We start from the raw sequence: 22,125 nt of genomic DNA on the forward strand, positions 1-22,125 counted from the left end.
AATATTGATATAAGAGCTAGACTTTGACAAATCTTAAATAAAGTTGGTTCTTTACTTGCCAAAAAGGAAACACATTTATATCCGGAGTCATTTTATTTCAGAGTGCTGTTATTCAGATATCTTTATGCAGAAATGCAGGTTCAGTATTTATGACAGCTTCAGCAGCACAGAAAATTTGTTTACAGACTTGCTCACTGTTGTGTTTTCAGTCTACATATATTTTGTGGTTGAGGCCGCGGTAGCGTGTTTTGTGTTCACCTGTCATTGTGGTGCTGCGAAGTGCGACCTTGACTGTGCGACATTGGCAGTTTATGCTATGTTGTGAAAATTCAACTTCATGCTTTCTGTCTACACACGAGCTTAACCCGTTGCGTTATGCAAGCGCACAGGCAAGCTTGGTAAGCACGCTTGCTGCTTTTGCAGTCCTCAGTATAGCTTGTGCCCATGATTTGTGGCCTGATCACCGATGAGTGGCAAACTTCCCACGATGGATTACTGTCCACCGTCATGCCTGCCTTGGCTGTCAAGCTTAACCAGCGCTGTTTCGCAGGGTGTTGGATACTAAAGTTACGGTTTAGTGCTACGTCGATGCAGATCAGCCAACACGGCCACACAGCTCTCGGGGAGCTGTATGGCCTCTGCAAATAATATTAAATAATCGAGCAGGTACAGAAATCAGTAGGTGACTGGAAGCAAATGTCTTTGGCTCATTTTTATGGGATGTGACTTGCTCGTCAAAACCAAAGCTGTTGATTAGACATGTTTTAAAGCTTACCATAGTTTTTCACATACACACCAGAAATTTTTAAATTGTAATGGTGAAATCGGCGTGCGGGTATATGCAAATTTCAATTTGAGGTTTGTCTTCATGGCAGTGCAAATTTTACCTCCAGGGGTGGTTTCACAGCAGTGCGGGCCACACTGCCGTGAAATCATCTTTAGGGCTATGGTCTTCGCCATCAGCATTGCCGAAGCGGTGGGGAACAGAGCCGCTGGCCCAATATACGATGTGAATGATTCATGCATCTGTAAATGGAGGCTCCTTTTTCAAATATTTGAGCTTTGTATGCAGTTATATTAGTAGGTTATATGTGTGCATTTCTTTTCTTTATTATTTTTTCATTTCTTCCCTGGGGTGTTGTGATTAGTGTGGCTTATATGCAGAAAAACGCTTATATAATATTGAAATCTGAACCAAAGTGAATATCAAATAGCATAATATTCGATTGAATATTAGAAAATATTAAATATTTGCACGAGCCTAATTTTAACACATTTAAGTTTGGTTTCACAGTTATTGTCTCTTTTTTTTGCCTATTGCAGTGGACATCTGGTCAGTTGGCTGTATAATGGGAGAAATGATCCGAGGTGCAGTGCTCTTTCCTGGCACAGATCGTATCCTTTTTGCCTGTTTAATCTGGGGTCATTCATATTTAAAACTGTGTCTGCTTTGGTCACTTGCTTAAAACATGATGTATAAAATTGAGCGTTGCTTTTTCAAGAATTAGTTGAAAAGTCAGCCCTTGTCTTGTACTATGTGTCCCAACTAAATGTCACCAAGAATTTAAAAGTAATGGAGGCCTTTACGGAAACAGCAATCACTGTATTTTGATGGGTGTCGTTCATGCTATTCACGAGTTCTTTTTATTGGGCTCGGGGTAGTCAATGAGCTCAGTCCTGGTTAACCTCCCTGTCTTTCATTTATCCGTTTTCCTCTCTCACTTATTGTGCTCAAGCAGTTATCTAATTATGCTTAATTAGCAAAATTTAATTTAACTTAAGGAATAAGGTGTCAGTGCAAAAGCTGTGGAGAATGTTGAGAAATGACAGATAACATGAACCACATCGTGTTCTTTTGCCAAATGTGGTTACGCTTTTGTCATATAGAATGGGCATTTGTCACATAGAATGGGCATTGTTATAGTACCATATTTTCTGGACTATAGCTCATGGTTTTTTTTTTTTTTTTGCGAAGATGTTCCTCGATGTGTCTTATACAACAGTGCAACATATATATATACCTAAAACCATGCACGCTAGCACGACCGATTTAAAAGTTTTTTTCCCGGACACACCACGCCGCAGAATGAACAAAAGCGGCGTGCCCATGTCTCTAAAAGCTATTGAGAAGCTGACGGTGATGAGTCCCAGCGCTGCCGACTGAAGTAGCTGAGCTTTTGACTGCGTCGAAAGACGAGGCACTCGGTAACTTCGAGTGAAGTACAGTTAAACCTCAGTATTACGAACTTCAATATAACGAAATTCTCACTGTAATGAAGTGTGCAACTTTTTGTAACTTGTCCCCATAGAACACCATATATTTTGAACATCATATAATGAAGTATGTTTATACATGACTTCAATACAGTTAAACCTCGATATAACGAGCTTCAATATAATGAAATTCTCGATATAGCGAAGTATTTACATTTTCATAACCTCTTGTCCATGGAACACCGTGTATTTAGAACCTCAATATAATGAAGTGTGTTTGTATGCGATTTCAATATAATGAAGTTTCACTGCTGCAGCAAAGGAATGCCGAGACAATAAATGGATACTTCCGCGGACGCAGATGGTTTACAATTGGCACATCTCAAAACGAGCGACCGCCGAAGGAGTCGCATCATGTTCCGTATGAAGCCCAAATGCGATAAGATCCTATTGTGCCCCGCGCACTGTCTGCATTAGGTGCGAGTGAAAGTGTACGAGGGTGACACAAGAAAGATGGTGGCATCACGAGTGCCACCTTCTCGCACGAACAAAGGGAAAGAGGGGGAGCGCGCTTGCAGTAATGCAATCAAGCGCGTGCGAGGGGGCGCTTGATTGGGGTAAGTTGGCGCACATCTCAACTGTGGCTGCGCATGGCTGTAAGTCTGGCTGAGCACATGTGCAGCCGTGCACTCTGCTTTAGAGGTAATCTGCTGCGTGTGTAAAAAGTGGGCGCGCCGATATGGTGTGGCACCATGTAAGCTGTCTTACTGCACGTTTAGTATTGGAGGTTACATAATGTCGAGTTTCAGTGACCCGTTCGAGCGAGAGGCAGATGAAGCATTCACTCCCTGCTGCTGGCGCTTTTTGTGATGGCGTTATCCCAGTGCAGGCAATGCTATCAGCCGCGGGGGTGGAGTGGACGTGAAAGCGTGGCTGGTTTTTCTTAATTCGTACTGCCAAGATGAAATCGTCGACGTACGTGGCATGAAACCATATCATTCGTCGCCGACTGCCAAATTTGTCTAAACAAATTATTTTCTCATTCAAATTTGCTCTTTTCGATTGCCCGATAATTTGCAAAATTCTGTGGCCCCTTTCCATGTAAGAAAAATCAATACTAATTTGCATAAAAGGTCAAATCTTAATACAAGATTTCTATATAATGAAGCAAATCGCCAATATTACCGACTTGATTATATCGAGGTTTAGCTGCGTAACAAACTTTTACTGCCGCCATGAAGGAATGCTGAGAAAATAAATGGACGCTTCCATGGATGCAGAGGGTCAAATGCAACTGCTTGTGAACGTACCTCTTAATTCATGCGACTGAGAGCGATCGTTGAAGTGGAGCAGCGTCATGTTCCGTGTTAAGTCCATGTGCGATAATATCGCATCTCGTGCACTGCAGGCTTTAGGTGTGAGCGAAGGTGTGGGAGAATGAGCCGAGAAGGATGGGGGCTTGATGAGCGCCATCTTCCTGTGCAAGCAAGGGGCAAGGGGGGGAGGAAGCAAGTTTACGGTGGGAGTGGGTGACTTGTTGGTACTAGTCTCCTTTTCTAGCACGGCCACGGCAGTGCATGGCTGAACACATATGTGGCCCATGTGCCTCTTTTAGAGAAAATCTGCCGTGTGCGCAGAGAGTGTGTGAGCCGAGATGGTGTGGCATCGTGCACCGTCTTCCCACATGTTTAGTGCATGAGGTTGCATGATCTCAAGTTTGGGAGATGCATTGAACTGAGAGGCAGGTGAAGCATTTGCACTTCGCGCTGCTGGCTCTTTTCGCGATAGTAACGTCCCACTGCAGACAACACTATCAGCCACGGGGGGTGAGTTGACATGAAAGCGTGGCTGGCTTGGCTTCTTGCTGCCGATGTGAAGATGTCATCTACATGGCATGAAACAGTATCATTCGTCAGTGACTCAAATTCAACAAAATGATTTTTTTACACATTCAAAATTGCTTTTTCCGATTGCCTGATAATTACAAAAATTTTGCGGCCCCTTCCTTTTAAAGGGCCCCTCACCAGCCCCCATAGCAAATTTTTGTTATATGCTGGAAGTTGTTACGTGTCCTCTAGGGAGCGTTCTGCTGCGAAACTTTTTGAAATTGGCTCATTAACAGCCGAGGTAGAAATATTTCAGTGCCGCGAACCCATGATTTCAGCAGGCCAGCTCCACTTCAAAGCGAAACACTCTCTCCAGTCACCCCATCTAGCCTCCGCAAGTCAAATTCCTCCCCTGCATTCTCCCATACCAGACCTCGAGGATCGCGTGACAAATACGTCACGGGCCCCGCATTCACTTTTTTCTTCTTGCTTTTTTTTTTTTTTTTTTTTTTTTTTGTTGGACCCTGCCCACTTTCGCTGACGGCGTTTCGCGCAGGCTGTTGTGATTGCCTCGTATCGTACAGCGCACGATTTTGTGCTCTGTGCACAAGGACACATGACTAGCAGTATAATTAAGTGCTACACAAACACTGAGGCAGAACAAGTGGATCGCAGAGCATGATCACATGCTGGAACACGGTAGAAAATGGCATAGTTTCGGTGCCTGCACACGTGACTGCACAACCGTGGGAACAAGCAGACGAAGCGGAAGCACATCTCTCTTGCTTTGGTGCGAAGTAAAACAAAAAACATGCAGACATTCCGTTTGTGTTTTTTATTATTTCTCTGAACTTAAATTTCTCAACTCAAGCAACAGATCACACAAATAACAGATGTTGCCTTCAATAATTCTCGAAGTCACGTGTCACTATGAGTGATGTCACACTGTGGACACGAGTACACAGGCGCTGTAAGAGTTGTCGGACGATCCCACCTTTGTCAACCAGTTGTAGGAGTCGTCGGACAATCTCACCGCTGCCACCATTTGAAGGAGATGAAGGTCGTAGAGAGGAACTCGGTGAACAGGATTTATTTACATATTAACATTTTCGACAAGACATACATCGACAGTCTAGCGTGACTCCCATATGGAGCCCGCAAGACGACGCATACAGCAAACGGCTTACGAGCACACAGCTCACGAGTACATTTCTCGCGCGACAACGAGCACACAGCTCACTAGTACATCTCAAGCATGACAACGAGCACACTCTAGCAGCCGACAATCGCTGCTTATAAGCTCTCGTGCCCCCCTTGATTCCAAGCGAACGGAAACGTTCGTCCAGTCATTGTTCGACGTCACCGAAGATGATCCGCCCTTTTGGAAGAGGCGGGCTCACATACTCGTGTTGCACACACACACAGGTGTAAAGGTTCGGAGCCGATGTCAGGGGGGCTTCGTAGAACTCTGCTCCGTCAAGGGTGGCGCTGGCGGGTAGCACATTCCTGAGCTGACCCCGCGCGATGTGGCTGCCGGTTATTCGCAGTTCTCTGAAGTGCGCCCCGTCTGGTTGGATTGGAACACGTGCAGCGGGCTGAAATAGCTGGCACGTTGCCACCCCGTACGGCCATTCCTAACAGCGCAGGGACACGAGTACGTCACCGTCCGGCTTGGTGCTCGGTCGCTGCGAGGGAAAGGGAAAATGGTGTTCGCATTGAAATTTCAGACATTTCCGCAGCACATAGCGATGTAATTCTTTGCAAACACGATCGTTAGCACGCATTGTATGCTGTGCGCTTATCAGCTCAATATAGGAAGACCTGGTGAGGGGCCCTTCAAGAAAAATCCATCGATGATTTATTTGTGTAGAAGATTGAATTTTGATAGAATGAAGCAAATATCTGATTTTACCGACTTCGTTTATCAAGGTTAAACATTAAATATGTTAAACATTAAAATATGTTCGTTTTTGGCACCTAAGAGGAGTGTTGGTAGAAGTTTTTTTGTGCTACAATTTACAGCCAGTAAAAATCTTGTTTACAGAAATTTAGTGCCCTGAAATTAGTAAGTACAGTATTTTGCTACGAGTGTACAAGCATGCATAATTGCATTTCATCATGTCAACTGAGTTGAAGTAGTCAGGTCTTATACACCAATGCAACTGATATACCAATTTGTCTTTTGAAACTTGCGAGAAGAAAGGAGCGCAACTTAAACAAAGGTGTGACTTATAGTCTGGAAATTACGGTTTATAAGTACGTGTTTTGTGATGAGTGTCAGGCACACCCTAAAAGACAGTGCGAAGCACTTCTTGAGCTGGAGCAACAACTCTTGTAGCACCACTTGCTTTACAGTAACTGGGGTTGTGTGTGTGTGTGTGTGTGTGTGTGTGCGCGCGTGTGTGTGCCTGCCTGCCTGTCTGTCTGTGTCTGTCTTTTTCCATTACGGCATGTTGTCGTTGTTAGGCTAACCCATCATTTTCGACTTCACCTTCGCTGCATGGGGAAGACTTCACCCTCGGTGCATGGTGCATGGTCCCCCTCTGGGAATCGAGCTTTCGTGCCTGCGGCAATCCACAGTTCTGAGAAGAATGCGCTTATCACTGAGCTACCATGAAAGTCCCACACTTGGTAATTTGTGTGGGGCTTTGGGTGCCATGCAGACTCGGTGATCGCATCCTTGCTTTTTTTTTTCGGAGGCCACAGCAGGCAGTATTGTAGCAGAACGAGAGGTTGTGCACATTGTGAAGAAGTTGTTCTTGAGAACGTGGTGGTGTCTTCCTGTGAGAACCTGCTGCTGTCGCAGTAAATGAGCCGGAGGCATCATGAAGTCTGCTGGTTTTTGCTCCAAGGGGCCTAAGTTGATGTTGACGTGCAGTGATGGTGCTGTGTTGTCCACATCAGATGCAGGGCATTCCATAACGTCTGCTATAAAGTCACTGAAAGTGGTGACACAGGTGCCTGTGTTAATTGCCGAGATTATTCATCAGAGGTGCAGAAAGACCATCAAGAAGCATGACGAGAATGTGGGCTGTGCACGCACCTTGCATCTGCATAAGTGACAAATTGCCGACTGTGTCTGCTTCATTGACACTTAACTCATGTGTGCGTGACACTTGGTGGTAAAATTACTCTGTCGGCACAAACATGAACTGCACTACAGCAGAAGTCGTTTTGGCTGTCTGCTGCTCTCTGTTGAGGAGGAGATTGCCCTCATGGAGGTGTGTAATGGCCCCATACTCTTGTAAAATGTAAACCACCAGGATGGGTTTTGAAGAGCATTCACGGAGTACAAGGCAGCTGGCCAGAAATGTTGACCTGCTAATTTGGACTGCAACTGTACACATGCCCAGTGGTGTAACAATGTGCCCACTGACAGTGCAAATTTGCATTCTGTACCAAGGTATAACAACTTCATGAGATGTGTTACCGGCATAGTCAAGATTTAGGAGTCTGCCCTCACGTCCAATAAAGCACTAATATGCTTTGGATATGAGGCATGTTGTATAAACAAGGCTGCACATTGAGTACCACATCGATGCTCATGGGGACGCAGACATTGCCTTAGAAAGAAGTCCATGCTCGGAGCAATCCTTGGAATCTCCGGCTGGCCTAATGGACAAGTGTGTTCGTTGGTGCTCCTGATATTCGGAAGGGCTTGCATCGTGGGCTGAGCCTACTCAGTAGTTTGTGACAAATTAGCATTGCACTGGCAAAACAAAGCACTAGTCCAAGATGGCAAAAATTCTTGCGAGAGAATGCACCCAGTAAACTTCTTTCAGAGTGCTAGCTTGCGAAAGCTAATGGCAATATTTTTCTGCCTTCCACACAACTACAGCTGTATTGGCAAGACAGCTGAGCCATGATCTCGTGACTGAATCACAAAACATTGCATAGAGGCCATAATACGTGTCAGTCGCTTTCGAGGACATTTGACGCTCCACCCAGGGCAAAGCATTGAACATAGCCACTCACAAACGCGCAAGTCTTTAGCATCTGGAAAAGGCATTGCTATGAAATACCGGCCGTGGTTGATTTACAAAATTGATTGACATGTGCTGTCTGGTCCCATTAACATCTGCATTGTTCTATGGCGTCAAGTGTTATCTTGAGTATGGAGGTTCGGCGGTCTTCACGTGGTACACTTATGACACAGCTTTAGAGTGTAGCAACTGCCACAAAGGTGATGCAGATTTGTGAGGAAAAATTGGCACTGGTGTCCAATTGGAACAATCTGTAGGAATGCACATTGCCGTGGCCACCGTCTGAAAGGTGCCGCAGTAGGAATTAGCCTTTTCTTTCTTGCCTTGTTGCATGTGGGACTTTTGCCATAAGTTTGAGAACATGGCAAGAGATTTTTCTCTTGCCCTGTTGGTTGTAGCTGTCACATTTGTAGGAAATGGAAATGGGGCAAGTTGTTCTGGGACATCCGAAACAGTATTCCTTGACCATTGGTTTTGTACAGACATTGATCAATGGAATAAGATCATTGAACAGCTGGGTACACCATCGCAAGAGTTCATGCGCCGTCTGCAGCCAACAGTGCGCAACTACGTGGAGAATCGTCCTCGGTATGCAGGCTACAGCTTCGACAAGCTCTTTCCAGACGTGCTGTTTCCTTCCGATAGTCATGAGCACAGCCGGCTGAAAGGTGAGCGCTTTGTTGTGGGCATTGAGCTTATTGTTAAGCACAAGCTTTTCAATGTATTGGACTGTGTCATACCTACACAGCTTCATGGCATATCTAAGTGCAAGATCTTGTCTCCTCGTGGCCCCGCAAGGGCATATTATGTTTGCTGGGAAATTTACTGTGCCACTTAACATTTCTGTGTGCGCATTGCAGCCAGTCAAGCACGTGACCTGCTCTCCAAGATGCTTGTGATTGACCCAGAAAGGCGTATCTCCGTAGATGAAGCCCTTGCTCATCCTTACATCAATGTGTGGTATGATGAAGCTGAAGTGAACGCGGTGAGTGACCCTGAATAAGTTTCTCAATAGCTTGAAGTGTCCCCAAGTACTTGAGAAATGTGATTCAGAAGTAACAATTTGCCGATAGGTTTCCACTAGGTGTGTGCGAACGTAACATTTCCAAATACGAATCGAATACGAACACTTAGCTTCGAATATCGAATAATGATATGCACATGCATTTATTAGCAAGTTGGGTTAATTTGTTATGTTGGAACATTGCAATTTCATTGCCAATGTTTAAAAACTGGTCTAGTAACGCATTATACTAAAACATTGTGTATTTGGCCCATGTTAGCTTGGAAAATTTAGTAATTCCCACTAGCTGGCCTCGCTAGCCTGTGTCTTATTATACCGCACCAAATGCCCATAAACTCGGAGGCATTTGACCCTGTGCCAGTTGTCACTCATCGCACTTGCTATCAAGCAATAAGCTCAGAATTTGGGATGGCACTGGAAAAAAAAAAGTGCGCCTTCGCTGTCGGCAAACTCATGCGCCTTGCTACTGAGAGGCTGGCTTTCCCGCAAAGCTTCGACGTACGTTCAGTGGCCAAGTGTGCTTTACAGGTGAAATTTCGCTAGCGCACAAAATCTTTACAAAATCGCCCCAATATTTTCAGATTTGATAGAAACAAATGCTGAGAACCGTGTTTGCTCCCGCACAGCCAGCAATGTTTGATTTGATTCGAATATTGGTACCCAACCGGATATTCTAACATTTTCGAACATCTATTTTTTGAATCAAATATGAACATTAAGAATATAATATTCAATATTATGGGAACTTTCCGAATATTCATGCACCCCTGGTTTCCACCTTCAGTTTCCACCTTCTCATCTTAAAATTGATTGATTGATTGATTCATTCATTGATAGATTAATGGCCTAAGGGCGGGTGCTGGCCAAATAGTGCCAGATTTCTTGAAACGAATGCTGCATTTTTACCATATGTTAAATGGTCCTGAGCTGGGTTCTCCTTAGAAATTTTTTAGGGATGGACATCCTGCAACCAAAAGGTTAAACTTAAGTTTTTTTTTTGATACTGTTACCATTCCTTCATAATTTTTCATTTTGGAATAATTAACGAAACAAACGTGAGCCAGCGACACAGCCTATCACGACTGCCAAATACCGCTGGGACAAAGAAATGCACAGCTTATCAGTGTCAAAATGTGCGCCGGCAATTAAAATGTGCGTCAGCCAATAAGAGCGTTTCCTGTGTACACATTGCTGCAGTAACGAATTGCAACACTAGTTATTCCTCTTTTTACTCCGTTCTTTTGCTTTTATTCTTGCACGGTAAAATACCACATTGCAACTATCTGAAGCTCTGATCCTCCGATCTCTTCTCTTTACGACTGTTCCAAAATGGGGATATTTCAATAATGAAACGGCGCGCGATCAGCTTTGCAATGGTACTTCCCGACACCCTATTTTTCTACCCAATTTTTGTCGGCAGCAGACTAGAAAAGCGAGATTTTCTGAACTTCTACCTTGCATTTCTTCCCAATCATTTCCTGCATGATAAAGGAGTACGTGAGAATCGCTGGAAAAAAAATATCAAGAAATTTTGACTTTTCGTTAATATTATTTTTGCTTGTGGCTAAACATAGTTAGAATACAGTTGTATTTAAACCAGCTACCCTCACTTTATAGAAGCTTAAAGAAACATTACCAATATAAAAGTGCAATGCAGAAAAAAACAATTCTTTAAGATTGAGCAGTTTACTTAAGGTTATTACTGTTTTAGTAAGAATGACAAGTGCTGTTGAGTACAATAAAGACATCATCTTGGAGTACTGCTTTGGAGGCGCATGGACTACACGTAACCCTTTGCGGCCATAAACCTTTACCCAATTTGTGAGAAGCCAACAAAGACACCAAGGAAAACATTGGGGAAATTACTTGTACTTACTAATTGAATTAAAGAAATGATAAATTAATGGCAATGAAAGTGTATGAAAAAACAACCTGCCTCAGGTGGGGAACGATCCCATGTCTTCGTATCACCGCATGCGTCGCACGCATCAGAGAATTCTGGTTGAAAGACTCCTTTATGTCAGGTTTTGGATTCATCGCCATGTTCATTATTATTCCCAAAAATGCCTTGTACTCGGGTACGAACACTGCCTGCCATGCCATGTCTTCCAAAGCAACTGTTCTTGCAATGGACTCAAACTTGTGATTTTCTCGATTGCATACCAATTCACTTGTACAATTTCTTCTATGAGCTCATCAGTAAAAAAACAGCTGGAAATATTCAAGCTCACTGTGAAGCTAGGAGAAAGCAATCTTTGAGCCGGGATTTGTCACTGTAAAGGGAATATTCTTGAAATCTTGAAAAGATGTAGTGTGCAGTCTCCAGCTGCCTGCACCACGTTGTAGGAGACCATCACACGAACCATCGCCTCCTCGGTCATCACAGTAAGTGTCTTCTGACAAGCTGTCATCTGAGGACATTTGATGACCATCTGAAGGCGACACATAGTCATCCTCGGCGGTGAAATCATTATCGGACTCGCTAAATTCACAAGTTTTGTCCAAAAATTGCCCAGACGTAAAACGACACCATACGTTCAGCAGTACGTGCCACAAATTGCGCGCCAAAATTCCTTCGAGTGCATTTGATAAAGTGCTGCCCTCAAGAGGCAACCAAAAACTGCAATTCGTAGTTAAAAAATGCTGCCGACTGACGGTGCAACCAACCTGAATAACTGGAGAATGCGAGCAAGTGTGCATGTCGGGCACTGTGACTGGAGCTGATATTTTTGCATGGTGCCGCGGGCCTGACACATGACCGCAAGGGGTTAAAACGCACATGTAGTGCAAGTGAGCATTGAAAGCACATTTGTATACACTTTGTTTCCCTACTTTCACATGGCATGCATCCCACAAAGTGTTTTTGTTGTGCTTAAAAAAAGGTTTTTTTGCTGTCTGGTGGCACAGATGATGGCCGTATAACACTGACCTAGGACCGCATTCGATTGCTTTACCAACATTTGTATTAGCGTGAAAAGACCAGTTGTGTGCCGGATTGAGTGTAAATAGACTATGGTTTTTTAAATTAATCATGTGATGTACTGGTTCATGTTGCCTTCTCTTGTATGTCTTCTCTTCTCTTGTAGTAGTTGTTTTATGGGTGCTTGTTTCGTGGGTTTTGCAGCCAGCACCTGCGTCATATGACCACTCCGTAGATGAACGTGAACACACCGTGGAGCAGTGGAAAGGTGAGGCCTGTTTCTTTTTTTTTTTTGTACCTTCATTGAACACTGTAAGGCTTGTTGAGTTGCTGTGCTTAAGAGGGTAATATGGTTGTTAGATTTTTTTTATTGTGATAGCAATTACATGTACACTCCAGGCACATTTCTGCCCCCTCCGTAATGTTCCACATTAAGGGGGGACACTGGTTGTAGCGACCAAAAATCGCGAAAAAAACTCGTTTTTTTTTTTATTGCATTTTTGGAATGTACAGCTATTATTGCATATATATTGTTAATTTCATACCGATAACATCAGTATTTTAGCCGCAGTGACGCCTTATACGACACGTACTAGCTGAATTTCAGGCGGAACTTGCGCTGAAACGGCATATTTTCCGAAACGCGCGCCTGCTCTTCCACGTGTGCTAGCGCGGACATCTTGGTCTCATTTGAAAGAGGCGACTTTTCCCTTCAAATTCCCGCCAGAACGGGGCCCATTCAGCCATTGGCCACTTATAAAATGCGCGGCAAAAGAAGGTACTAGAACGCCCTCCTATTCGTCACTCGGTGCACGTGACTTGAGCTTGCCTCCCGATTGGCGGAACTGCATTGCCATCGTCTGCTCCGCGCTTAGAGCCGCGCACTGAGGTGCGCCATCTTGCCCCTGTGTCAACGCGATATCTGAAACGGAGCGCAAATTTCGAACGCGGCACAAGTTTGGTGCGTAAAAAGTGGGACGGACACTCATCGGAAACTTCAAAAAACGCTGCTCAACACTGCAAAACGCTCAGGACGCCACAACCTCAGCGACCGATGCCGAAATCGTTGATGCAGCAACGGCAGGCCTAACGACCGCATCGGCTGCTGCCGATACTGTGACAAGTCCGCCTGCCGTTGACCCTTCGACCCAGCGCTCGCGTACGGCAAGATACGATCTACCGGCAACCCTCCAAGCGGGAGGAGGAGGAAGCGAAAGCCAAAGCAAAGCTATCGGAGTTGTCTTCCGCTCCAGCGACGGAGAGGAAACGCGAGTGTGGGTGACAGTACCGACGATGCACTTCGCCCGCCTGATGGGACTACGTTTACGATTGTGGATTTGAGTGCCGTGAACACTTCATTAACATTTGCGAACAGCAACATCTGCAGTGGTGCCTTATAAATCGTCCGAGACGAGCGGGAATACGGACTCGCTGTGAAGCTGCGTTTTATGTGCGCAAACTGTGGAGAGATTGCGTCGGTGTGGAGCTCGCCACGCGTCCACAGTGCTGAACGAATGAAACCCTTTGCTGTGAACGTTTTGGCTACGCGTGCCATGCAGGCAACGGAGAACCGACAGACCGCGTTCAATGACGTTTGTCTCGTTGATGGGCATCAGCCGTCGGGCTCTTCACACGAAAACGTGCCAGAGCTACGTGAAGACGAAGTTGACGCCAGCGGCCGATCGCGCGGCGCGTAATCTGACGAGCGACTGCGCGCGGTCGGTTCGCGAACTTTACGCCGAACTGAACGTGGGTCATACTGGGAACATCGTTGTGTGCAAGGGCAAGGGCCTCAAAGGACATAATGAAAGAACTATGTCTAAATCCGAGCGAGCAAAGTCGCACCCTCATGGCCGAGAAAGATAGGCGTCGAATGACAGCATCAGCCAAGAAGTGCAAAGCATCAGAAAATTTGTGCCAGTCCCTCAAAAAGCGGCACACCGGGGCTGGGAGTCAGCAGGACTACATGTCTGGTGCCTACTGAGCTGTTACAGCTGTAAATTTGTAAATAAAGTAGGCTTTTGCACGTTTTCTCACTTTTCTCAAAACATGTTTTTGGGTCACTTCACTAGACTGTCGAAGTGATATCTCATGATCTAGAACAGCTGGAGCACCAATTCTTTCTTTAGCAGAAAGCCTGATCTACATATTACAAAGTGCTGAGAGCAGAATTTCAAATTTGTGCATATGTATATTTCTATTTTATGAATTTTCTTTTGGTGTGGTAGCCTTAGGTCAAGGAAAGAATTTTGATCACCTGCAGAATGGCTAATTAAAATTTCATTTGAAAACTTTTTGCAGCATTGCAGTTATTGCACGTTATAGTATCTAGCTATGCAATAATATTCACTTTCTGCTGAGCAGTTTTTTTTTCCATTGTCTCCGGAAACAATAGAGTGGCAGCACTGTCAGTCTCCTGAACTAATGAACCTACAAGAAAGATTATTGCATATTTGAAATCAGCACGAAAAACTAAGTAAGCTTGTATATTTTCATCAGATTTGGCCATAAGATGCAGGAAATAATCTCCACAACCCATGTCCCCCCTTAAGTCCAAGAGCGATAGCATCATCGTCGTGTGCTGAACTTGCGAGTGAAAGCGTGCGAGGGTGAGCTGATGATGGCGGCTCAATGTCAAGAGCTCAAGAAGGAAATCGGGGAGGAAGCATGCTGTCTTTCATTGCGCAAGGAACCGGAGGGAGGGGCGGGGTGGTGGTGGGGGGCGCTGCTGTTTATGGCGCGGCTGTGCAGGCCCTATCTTGAAAGCGATCTGTGCTGGGGATAGAATGAGTGCTGGTACAGGGTGTCTACCATCCGGGAATTCTCTGGGATATTGAGTAGTATGGAAAAACTCAGCGAATTTGTGCTTCTATCAGGGAAAATTAGCTGTAATTTTATTGAAAGGGAACGAAAGTCGCGGTAAGGCTGGCTCGAGTAACAGACAGGAATCGTAACGAATCGTCTTTGACGCCCTGTCGTCGGCTGGAGGAGTTGCCAGTGTGCAGTCAACGACTGACTTTCTGGATGCCCAATAATTCGGACGGCTTCGCGGCACCACCACATGCTCCTTAGAGTGAATCTATCAAAGCGTCTGAAATTTCGGACGCAAGAACCCTTCGCCATCTGATTTTCTCGACTTTTTGCCATAACCGCAGGTCCAATACGGCATTAATCAAAGCCACCACCGCTGCCATTTTGATTACCTCGCCGCCTCGAACTGGCGCTCTCGCCTCCAGATCCGCTGGCAGCCGTAGCCACCACTGCGGCAATGCTAGGCCTAGCTGTTTCAATGCTCACTATTAAGCTTCTTGCTGTTGGGTGCTGTGTTTTTCATTGAACGAATTCACCGCTGTCAGCAATGGCACCGACTCTGCCTTTGTGGTCCTCGCGATTGGCTTCGAAGCTTGGAAAGCACAATGCGTTGCATAATGTCGGTTCCCGAAAGTCAGCTTCGCCTCTGTACACAAAAGTCACGTGGTGAAGCATATGCTAAAGTATTGCGGTGAAGCATAACAAGCCTACGAAGGGGCAATTGCCAGGGGACACAGTATGTATTCTTTAATTATACACGCGTGCACCCGGTATCTCCTGTCACAGTACAAGCACCGATATACCTAATAAGTGTACTGGCAGGCCTTCAGAGCTTTTTCATATTTGCCTGTGGTGATTTGAGCCCTGAAGGGCAGTAAAAGACATGCATTCACTTTTTCCAACTGGCCGACTTTTCGGCTGTTTTTCGGGGAGTTTGAAAAATTGGACGTTGACTGTACAGCTGACCAAGAAGATGCTTCAAATGGTCCATGATGCGAACGCTTGGCGGAAGGAGGACGAGAACAGAAAAGACCCATGCATTGAGGAATGAACGGGAAAGGAGGCGTGCTGTCGCCGCTTTGAAGAAGCTTGAGCTCAAAAACAGTGTTGGCTGATGCCGAGATGCAGGTGTCCCTCATCCAAACCAAAATGAAGTATTTAAAGCAGTGAAGCACAACATTGAGGCGTCGTGCGTGGTCTGAGAGTATATCAGGACAATTGTAGTTGACTTAAGAGCTGTTGAGAGAGAATGTCAATTGTGACAAAGTTCGGGCCTCATACCATTGAGCTCACTATCAGTTGATAGAAATAGCTCTTGGTCGAAAATATTTGCTTCTGGGTGCATCTCCTTTTTATTCGTATTTGAGAATGTCCAGCTTGATTTGTATTTTTTTTAAATACATTTTATTTGCTGTGCATTTTACTAACCCCTCCCTTCTATTCTCTTTTTGAATAAAATAAACACTACTCCTTAGTATTCAAACTGGATTAAGTTTTTTTTTTTTTTTTTTTTTTTTCACATGCTTACTAGAGAGTGACAGCATCGGGCGACGTGGTTTCAGCTCGTCTTGACATAAAACATAGTTCTGTGTCACTCATGGAAAACCTGGAAAACTTTAGGAATTTGGAAATGTCAACTTGGTAGACACCCTGTCATAGCTTCATGTTCACTGTGTTTTCGCCGCTTAGTCCACGTTGAAGTCGGAGGCAACATGAAGGTCATGCTGCTCGCTGCTTCTGCCACACTTCCTCACTCCGTCGTTATGACAGCAAGTTTCCGTGGTGATCAAGTGAGATGCGTTCATGCTTGCTTGTGCGCACATGACACCACGCTTTCCAATTTAGTAAGTGAATGTTCACAAGTTTATACGTCCGATAAAGCTACTGTCGTTACTTCGTATAGCTGTTTGCTAATTTGCTGTCACAATCGATGCTTCACCTTTCGGGCAAAACTGCGACTTTTTTTTACATTCCTCTTCTAACTGACCAAAGATTGGGCTCTGGATTTGCAGAGCCCTCTGCATTATAGAATGTTTACTAATTGCTTGCTGTTAAACAGCAGTTAAAAAGGCTATGGTGTAATAATTTGATTAGCATTTTCGGAGAACGTCACCCAGTTTGTGGTATGGTTGTTCTCATCTAACCTCTTTGGCATATCTAGTGACCCAAGTTGTCTACTAGCTTGGCCCACTAGGTATGTACTGGCTGCTGTCTTTGCTTGTGCATGGGCCGCACCTAAGAAATTTGGGTCTAAATTTATGAGAAAAATAAGTGCGGTCTTTATGAGAATAATGGTGTGCGTGCGTGTGTGTGATTTCCGTTTGTAACTAACTTCTCACATGCATAGAAGGCAACTAGGGTTGTCTAATGATGTAGCACATCTTTTTAGGCAGGCCACTAAAACAACTTTTTAACCTTGAATGCAGAGCTTTTTTTTTTTTTCACAATAAATTGAACATTTTTTTCCCAAGTGGTCTGCTGAACCTTCAACACTTTAAATATTTTTCAGTTGTACTTTGTTGAGTCGGGCTACTGTTTTTATTTCCATTCTGGATTTTTTTAATTTAGTGTGGGGAAAACATTCTAACTTTGCAATTTTACGGGTTTTTGCCAATGCCGAAAGCACTCGACGTACTCCAAGATTTAAAACATTGACTGTTTTGGCCGTCGCATAACTTCATTGGCTTGCCATACGCACCATTTCAACAACTATATCACACAACATCCATTTGCAATAAAACGTTGGTTGGAGCCCTCTAGCTCAGCTGGACAAGAAAAATAAAGTCTCCCAAAAATGCAAGAAAACTTTCGCTAACGAAAGTAAATGGGGAGAATGAGTTTAGAACTTTTTCAAACACATAAAAAAATTTCAGTTGTATCTGGGATCATCAAAAGAACATTGGTTGCTTTGGTGTGGAATAAACCATTCATATTTTCTAAGTGCAGAATGTCCAGTAACTTAAATGGCATTCTTTTTTTCTTTAATAGTTGGAGGTCTATTGCCAGCACTTTCTCAATGTGTCTTTTTGTGTGCCATCTACTTGAGCTGCTCATTGTGTTTCATGATAAACCAACCCACCCAACAATCATGATAGCTTGCTGTATAATGTGCACACAGAATCGTTAAGTGCATTAAAAAGCCCTCTGCTTAAGATCTGAGAATGAGCCACTAATAGGGTGATATCTGGCACAATTGAAACTAAATCTATTGGTCTCTGCTGTGTTCCAGTCACCCAGTAATGAAAAAGCAGATGAGTGTGGATCAAAGGCTGCACATAGTCACTAAAGCAACAATGCAATTAAAGGCAGTCTTCAAGCTATTTACCAAGCTCTCTTACTAAAATGGCAGTGTGAATGGGACTTATAAAATAATCTTGTGAAACCTCTCCTTGGTCAAAGGAAAATGTGCTGCTGCCACCAAGAGCATTTTATTAAAGTGGTTCTATGCGGTGCATCTATTTATAGGACACACCCATTTAAAGCACAACTATTTATTGAGGAAAGAAACAGCAACACATAGGCAATGAATGCCTATAACTGCTTAATTGACATTTTAATTGCAAGTCATGATATTGAAAAAGAGAGGAAGTACTTTCATGAATAATACAGACAACGCATTATAATGTTAGGTGAAAATGCACTTGTTTCATAGGCCAACATATGCAAGCAATGAAACTTATATATTGCTTGTATAACTTTATGTCAGAATTTGTCATGTTTTATGGCTGGCACGTCACAGCCCTGGTTGCTTTTGTGACATAAAACAAAGAAAGCTTGCAGTGTAGTAAATGCAATGTTTTATTATTCATGTATTTGCAGAATTGATATACAAGGAAGTCCTTGAGTATGAGCAGACTCACAACAGCCTTGGAACTCCTGGTCGCAATGCTTTGCATGGCTCCTCACAAGGTGTGGTACAAAATACTGCAACATAACGGCAATGTAAAACCTAGGCATGCTACTAGGGGTACAGTTAAAACTCGATATAACGAAACCCGATTTTACCAAGTTCTCGATCTAATGAAGAAATTTACATTCCCAAGCAGGTACCCATAGGGTTCAATGTTGTCATCAACCCGAATTAACAAAGCAAACTTGGCTGAACTCGATTTAATGAAGTTTTTCCTGAAGTAAATGGGTAAAAAAAAAGCGGTGATTTCTTTTTAATTTTGACACAGACAGGTTCTTCTTCGAGCATGCGCTCTAAAGCTGTCACGTTAAAACACCTAAGCGCCATGGTCACATCCCCAGCTTTATTTTGATGAGGCTGCATGCCGTACCCATGTACAAACAGCCGACTCAACACTAACTCGATTGGGGTTACGGTGGTTGCTTTCATTATATCATGGTTTATGCAACAAATTGCTGGATTAGTGGTAAATACAATGCCGCAGTAGCTTCTTCATGTCGCTACATTACAATTTTAGATTCCGAAACACCAAAAAATTCCTTTTTCGATTTTACTAACTTCCCAATTTAATGAAGTAATTCGAGCGTGGTCATCACTTTGTTAAATCGAGTTTCAACTGTATTTGCATTTTAAAACCACAGTACCTTATTTCAGAATTCCAACAGTGCTAGCAGCAGCCCTTGTAACAGCTTCATTTTATTTCAGCACTTGGTACATGAAAGGGTATGCTCTTTTTTTTTTTAGGTTAGTGGATTGAGTGTTAGTGTATTGAGCAGTTTCTTACTTGCTGTGGTAGCTCACTGGTAAAGCATTCTGCTGCTAAGCATGAAGTTGTGGGTTCACTTCCTGGCAGCATTGGCTGAATATGATGAATGTGCAAAAACGTGTGTGCCATCACTTCTGTGTGCATTAAAGAACTCCAGGTAGTCAAAATTAATCTGGAGTCCTTCCACTATGGCATCTCAGTAGTCCCGTGTTGCCTTGGAAAGTTGAAGGTGTCCTGAACTACTCATTGGGCTTGGTGAAAAAACACAGTCCACAGATAACGTACACTGCTATGAACATTGCGGCCAAATTTTGTGCGCGGTGCATGAAGCTTGCAATTGGAGTGCTAAGTCACTCTTTTTTCAAACGCTCTTTTCAACGGAAGGCTGCTCCTCTTCTGGATGCTTTATTTTGTAATATATCAGATTCCCATACGCGGCTGTTATTGCCCAATAGCCAACATAAATCAAGAGTGTTTGGATCAGTGCACTTCTTTCTACTGTTACTGCATGTATTTATTGATGCACTTTAATAAACAGACTGAAGTAAGTGAAAATCTGCTTTCGAATTTCGATAATAATTACGTACTTCCGGAAGTAAGACTATTTTCTGCTCATGCGCGGCCGCGGCCGCCCGCGTAGGAAATAAACTTTAGCCACCCTACTTACCGGTGTTGTAGCCGTCGGGTCTCGTTAATTTCAACTACCGTAAAATAAAGTGCAGTCCACTTATAACGATACCACATATAACGATATATCGGTTATAACGATGGGTCGACATGAGAGTGTCATTTTATGCATTAGGCTGCATATCGGATATAACGATCAAAATTTTGCCGTCTGGACGGCGTTTTCCGTGCCAAATAATCGTAACATTTGCGTTGCTTAGTTCCCTGAAACGAACGATGTCGAGACGAGGCGATGTTTACCTCCGTAAGTTTGTATCTGCCGCCATAACCACGCAGCGCGTCCCGCCCCGCCCGTGCACCGGAGAGTACCTGAGTAGGCGCAGCGCGCCACAAGATGGCACTAGCTGCTTCATGCTCGTCGGCCACAGTCGCTCCGAAAGATAGAGAAAAAAAAAAGCGACAAGCAAAGCGGCGCGGTGGCGCCCGTCCTGCACTCAGTTTCTCTCTCTCAGCGAGCGCGATAGCAGGCTGATGCCATCACAGCAGCGTGCAACCAACAGTACAACCCAGTTCGAAGATGGCGCCAACAAAGCGCAAAGCTGTGTCATTTGACACGAAGCTGGATATTTTGCAGGACTCTCGACGCAGCTTCAAGGTGAGCGCCCTCGTGAAGAAGTATGAGTTCGCCCAGTCAACGATATCAACCATCTTGAAAACCGAGAGCACCGCGATTGTGAAGGCAGGAGCTATCAGTGGCCATGCCGATCAGTGGAAAAGGGTTAGAGACCCTTTGTACGCCGATGTTGAAGAGGCGCTTTACCAGTGGTTGATCACAACCCGCACACATAATGTGCCTATTAGTGGGCCAATACTTGCCACCAAAGCAAAAAACTTCGCTTTTCTTCTGGGACGGCCAAATTTTGAGCCTGGGGGAGGCTGAATTCAGCGCTTTAAAGAGCAGCATGGAATCGTTTACAAAAACATGGTAGGGGAAGCGGCGTCTTTGGACACACAGGCAAAGCAGCAGTGGCTGCAGACAAAGCTGCCCGGTGTGCTGCAGCGCTACGCGGAGAAGGACATATATAATTGCGACGAAACTGCTCTGTTTTTTCGAATGTTGCCGTCAAAGACTCGCACTCTTAAAGGAGATCGATGCCCCGGCGGGAAGCACTCGAAACTTGGGGTGATCATGTAGCTGTGTGTTAGCAAGGACTCCCGGGAGCCATCGTCTCAAGCCTTTCATGATCAGGCGATCAAAGAAGCCAACATGCTTTAAGAATCAGCACATCGCAGTCCGCTATCGCAGCAATAAGAAGGCGTGGATGACCCGCGACCTGTTCGAAGAATGGCTGCTCGAGTTCGACAGTATAATTGAAGGCCAAGGAAGAAAAGTAGTGTTGCTACTTGACAACTGTAGCGCACACAGCGTTACATCTGTCGAATTGATGTTTCTGCCTCCGAATACTACGGCAGGCCTGCAGCCGTTGGACGCCGGCGTGATCGCCAACTTTAAAGTCCTGTATCGGCGGCGCATGCTGGAGTGGCTAATTGTAGCCATTGACCGCGCAGCTCCTGGCACGTCGGGTTATGCAGACGGGCCCCCTTACCTGAAGATCAGCGTTTTGAAAGCCGTGCGCTTCGTTTATGGTGCGTGGTATGAAGTAAAGCAGTCAACCATATACAACTGCTTCAAAAAGGCGGGCTTTGTGCGTCAGGACGAACTTCCCCAACCCACTGAGACCACCAACACGGTGGGAGCCGCTGACATAACCGAGCTCTGGGAGCTCGTTCCTACTGGTGACACAGGTGGTGCGTCGATGGAGGAGTTTTTGACTGCAGACAGTGCTGCCTCGTTCTGTGATGAGGTCACCGACGAGGCGATCGCCGAAGCTGTGCTGTCTTGACCGACAGCAAAGTTGTGCGACATGGCGACGGCAGCAGCGACAGTGACAACGAGATTGACAGTGGCTCCTTGACCCCGACCTCGATGTCCACGCAAAGTCCACTGTTGTCGATCGACTCGTTAATTGAGTTTATGCATGCT

General features: G+C 44.7%; 1 protein-coding gene across 1 annotated transcript in view; it reads left to right on the forward strand.

Moving 5' to 3' along the window:
• Nucleotides 1–22,125, forward strand: part of bsk (mitogen-activated protein kinase dJNK) — an 84,731-nt gene that overhangs the window by 56,258 nt on the left and 6,348 nt on the right. The window contains exons 7-11 of the mRNA XM_050195640.3: nt 1,324–1,395; nt 8,506–8,691; nt 8,884–9,008; nt 12,172–12,235; nt 18,598–18,687. Coding sequence (XP_050051597.1) covers nt 1,324–1,395; nt 8,506–8,691; nt 8,884–9,008; nt 12,172–12,235; nt 18,598–18,687 — 537 coding nt within the window. The remainder of the gene's footprint in view (nt 1–1,323; nt 1,396–8,505; nt 8,692–8,883; nt 9,009–12,171; nt 12,236–18,597; nt 18,688–22,125) is intronic.

This window comes from Dermacentor andersoni, chromosome 1 (genome assembly GCF_023375885.2).
Source record: "Dermacentor andersoni chromosome 1, qqDerAnde1_hic_scaffold, whole genome shotgun sequence".
Classification (NCBI taxonomy): domain Eukaryota; kingdom Metazoa; phylum Arthropoda; class Arachnida; order Ixodida; family Ixodidae; genus Dermacentor; species Dermacentor andersoni.